We start from the raw sequence: 3846 nt of genomic DNA, 5'->3' as shown, positions 1-3846 counted from the left end.
GTGCCCGATCCCGAGCCGGGTTTAGGATCCCGGTGCCCGATCCCGAGCCGGGTTTAGGATCCCAGTGTCCGATCCCGAGCCGGGCTCATCATTCCCTCTCCCCCCGAGGGGCAGCAGATCCCCATTCCCGGTTTTTTGAGGCTTCTCCCGCGGGACGAGGAGCCTCTGGGGGGTGTCGGGCAGGTGTTTTCCCGGGATTTGGGCGCCTGGAGCGGGAAGGGGGGGGTTGGGCGGAGGTGCCGCCGCCTGGCCCGGCCCCTCCCCCCAGATCCAGAGCCCCGATAGCGATTTTTTTTTTCCTCCCTTTTTTCTTGGTTTTGACCTCGAAGTCGCTCCTTTGAGGAGCCGCCAGAGATCCAAGGGGAGATAAAATCCAGGGAAGAAAGAAAAAAACCCACAAAACCCAACAATTCCCGAAGATCTGGAGCGGGAAAAGAAAAAGCCCCAAAATCCGGGATAAAACCGGACAAAATCCCGCCCCCCGGGATTGTGCCTCGTCCTGGAAAAGGTTCCCGGCATTCCCGGCATTCCCGGGCAGTCCCCTGGCCAGACGGGGATTTGTTCCCCGATCCCACAGGTTTTCCAAGCCCTCCGGGAGTTTGTGCAACACCAGAATTCAGGGAATTTGCCCCCGGGAAGTGCCCCGGGACGGGTGGGAGCCACCCGGGCCATGGAAGGTGTCCCTGCCTTTGGAATTCGGTGGGATAATGGGAGGATCCTTAAGGTCCCTTCCCACCCAGAGCATCCCAGGATTCCAGGACTCTGCTCCGGGGACGGGCTAGGAGAGCTGGGAATGTCCCCCTGGAGCAGGGAGGGATCCAGGGAGAGCTTCCAGCACATTCCGGGGGCTCCAGGAGAGAAGGGCTGGAGGGATGGGACACAGGGAATGGCTTCCCCCTGGAAAAGGGGGATTGAGGTGGATTTGGGGAAGGAATCCTTGGCTGAGAGGGCGGGGAGGGAATGGGATGGAATTCCCAGAGGAGCTGTGGCTGCCCCATCCCAGAAAGTGCCCAAGGCCGGGTTGGATCCACCTGGGCCCTGGAAGGTGTCCCTGCCTTTGGAATGGGAGGAGCTTCCCACACAAACCATTCCAGGATTTCATGATTTTACAATTCCAGGAATTTCTGCAGTCCCAGGGCTTGGGGTTCCCCTTGGATTTACAGCCCTGGAACTCCCAGGGATCCAGGGGCAGCCACAGTTTCTCCGGGAATTCCATCCCATTCCCTCCCCACCCTCCCAGCCAAGGATTCCTTCCCCAAATCCACCTCGATCCCCCTTTTCCAGGGGGAAGCCATTCCCTGTGTCCCATCCCTCCAGCCCTTCTCCCAAGCCCCTCTCCCGCTCTCCTGGGGCCCCTCAGGAACATTCTGGAATCTCTCCCCGTGTCCTTCCCCGCTCCAGGTGAACATTCCCAACCCTCTCTCCCGGTTTTCCCCCCGCTCCAGGCCCCGATCCCAAGATGGGGGAGGTCTGTGCCGGCTGCGATTCCCGGATTTCCGACCGGTTCCTGCTGCGGGTGGAGGAGCGCTCGTGGCACGAGGGGTGTGTGAAGTGCTCCGTGTGCCTCCAGGGCCTCTCCGGGAGCTGCTATTCCCGGGATCGCCGCCTCTACTGCAAGCACGACTACGACAAGTGAGGCATTCCCAGGGGTTCTTCCCGGTTTTCCGGCGGGTCCAGGGGTCGGGAGGTCGGGGACGGGGGGTGGAGGGAGGGTTTTTGGGGAGGAGCTGGTGGGATGATCTCAGGGGGGAGAGGGTGGGAAAAGAGGGGGATGGAAGGGTTTGGATTTGATGGAATGTGGGGACAGGGAGGAGGAGGAGGAAGGGAAGAGGCCTTGGATGAGGAGGAGGAGGAGGAAGGGATGATGATGAAGAGGTGGAAGGGATGGTGTGGATGAAGAAGATCAGGAAGGGATTGTTTTGGATGAGGAGGAGGAAGGAATGATGATGAAGAGGATGAAGGAATGATGATGATGAGGAGGAGAAAGGGATGATGAGGAGGAGGTGTCTCCAACCCCCCAAATCCCACAAAACCTCCCCATTCCAGTCCCTTTCCACCCTCCCCCCTTTCCAGCCTGGGAATTTCCCGGGAGAGCCGAGCCCTGGGAAGCGGGAGGAGGAGGAGGAGGAGGATTCATCCCTGGCCTTGACTTCCCGAGGGTTTTTGGCCTGGGATGAATCCCCGGGATGCGGCTCCGGAGGGATCCGGACACCCAGCCGGCCTCTCTCCCTTCCCACCCGGAGCCAGGAAAACATTTTCCTGGCGGGATAATCCAGCAGCTGCGGCCGGAGGGGGGGACGGATCCGGAGCTGGAATGTTGGGATGGATGTCATTCCACAGCCCTTATCCCATGTAACCGGGGGGGGGGGTTTTTGGGAGTCTCTCCCCTTCCCCCTTTTCCAGAGGCCTCCCAGGCACCTGCCTTGGGAATCTGGCTCTGTGGGAGAAGGGAAAGGAGGGAATGAGGAGGAGGAGGAGGAAGGAGCGATCCCGCGGGATGAGGGCCGGAGGGGCCGCCGGGTTGGCTTTGAAGTTTGGGGTTTCCGTGGGATGTGGGGACGGATCCGAAGGATCCAAAGCCTTGGCAGCCGCTCCCGACTCCCTCCCCCTGCTCCATGTGGAGATGATTTGGCTCCAGCTCCGGAGATAAAACTCCGGGATGAACTCAGCTCGAACTCCCCCGGCACAGCCGAGCACGGGCAGAGCCCCCCCTGCCTTTCCCAGGATTTCCAGGTGGATCCGTCCCTGGAAGGGTTGGGAAGAGGGTGATCGGCACATCCTGACCCTCAGCTCTTCCCAAATCCCCCGCTGGGATCCTCGGGATCCCCAAATCTCACCCAGCGTTGGGTTTTTGGGATGTGCAGGACCTCAAACTCCAGAGAACATTCCCACCCCATCCCACCCCATCCCATCCCATCCCATCCCACCCCATCCCATCCCATCCCATCCCATCCCATCCCATCCATCAGCTCTTCCCAAATCCCCTTTGAGACCCTCTAAATCCCCAGAATCTCACCCAGTGTTGGAATTTTGGGATGTGCAGAACCTGGAGCTCCAGGGGACATTCCCATCCCATCCCATCCCATCCTGTCCCATCCCATAGTGTTGGAATTTTGGGATGTGCAGAACCTGGAGCTCCAGGGGACATTCCCATCCCATCCCATCCTGTCCTGTCCCATCCCATAGTGTTGGAATTTTGGGATGTGCAGAACCTCCAACTCCAGACATTCCCATCCCCTGGACTCTGAGAACCCAGGGAAGGGCAGCTGAGTTTTTTGGGAGCCCCTCGGAATCCCGATTCCCACAGATCCCTCGGGGCTCAGGGATGGGGAGTTCGGGTTCCAAATTCCAAGGGCCGGGTTTGGATGCAGAGCTCCCAAATTCCTGGAGCCACAACCATCCCAATTTTAACACTTTTCCCAAATTTTGGAGGGAGGTTTGGGGGGGAAATCCCAGAAAAGGGAGGAGGGAGCCGCCCTAGGGATGGAATTCCTGGAAAAACAAGGGGGGAAGGAGCTGATTTTTATCCTCGGGTGGAAAAAAAAAGGGTTGGAAAAATCGGGATTGGGGGCCCAAGGGGGGGGTAAAAACCCCGCGGAGCTTCCCGAGGAGTGGGAGCGGGACCTCCCTCATTCCTGGTTCCAGAGGGAGCAGCGACCGAAAATTGGGAAGTGACCCGGAGCCGGAGCCTTGGCAGCGCTTCTGAGGGAGCTGGTTAATGTTTAACTCCAGAGGGAGGATCCCTGGAGCTCTCCTGGGCAGCAGCGGGAACGAGCCGGGAATGGGCCCGGAATGAGCTGGGAATGGGCCCGGAATGAGCTGGGAATGAGCTGGGAATGAGCTGGG

General features: G+C 59.7%; 1 protein-coding gene across 1 annotated transcript in view; it reads left to right on the top strand.

Moving 5' to 3' along the window:
* The window catches only part of LOC113960502 (LIM homeobox transcription factor 1-beta-like), a 16766-nt gene that overhangs the window by 2836 nt on the left and 10084 nt on the right, over positions 1–3846 (top strand). The window contains exon 2 of the mRNA XM_027670107.1: positions 1446–1632. Coding sequence (XP_027525908.1) covers positions 1446–1632 — 187 coding nt within the window. The remainder of the gene's footprint in view (positions 1–1445; positions 1633–3846) is intronic.

Source organism: Corapipo altera, unplaced genomic scaffold (genome assembly GCF_003945725.1).
Source record: "Corapipo altera isolate COAL_440 unplaced genomic scaffold, ASM394572v1 285, whole genome shotgun sequence".
In the NCBI taxonomy this organism is placed as follows: domain Eukaryota; kingdom Metazoa; phylum Chordata; class Aves; order Passeriformes; family Pipridae; genus Corapipo; species Corapipo altera.
Note: the sequence above shows the minus strand (reverse complement) of the source record. Positions and strands in the feature narration are given on the sequence as shown.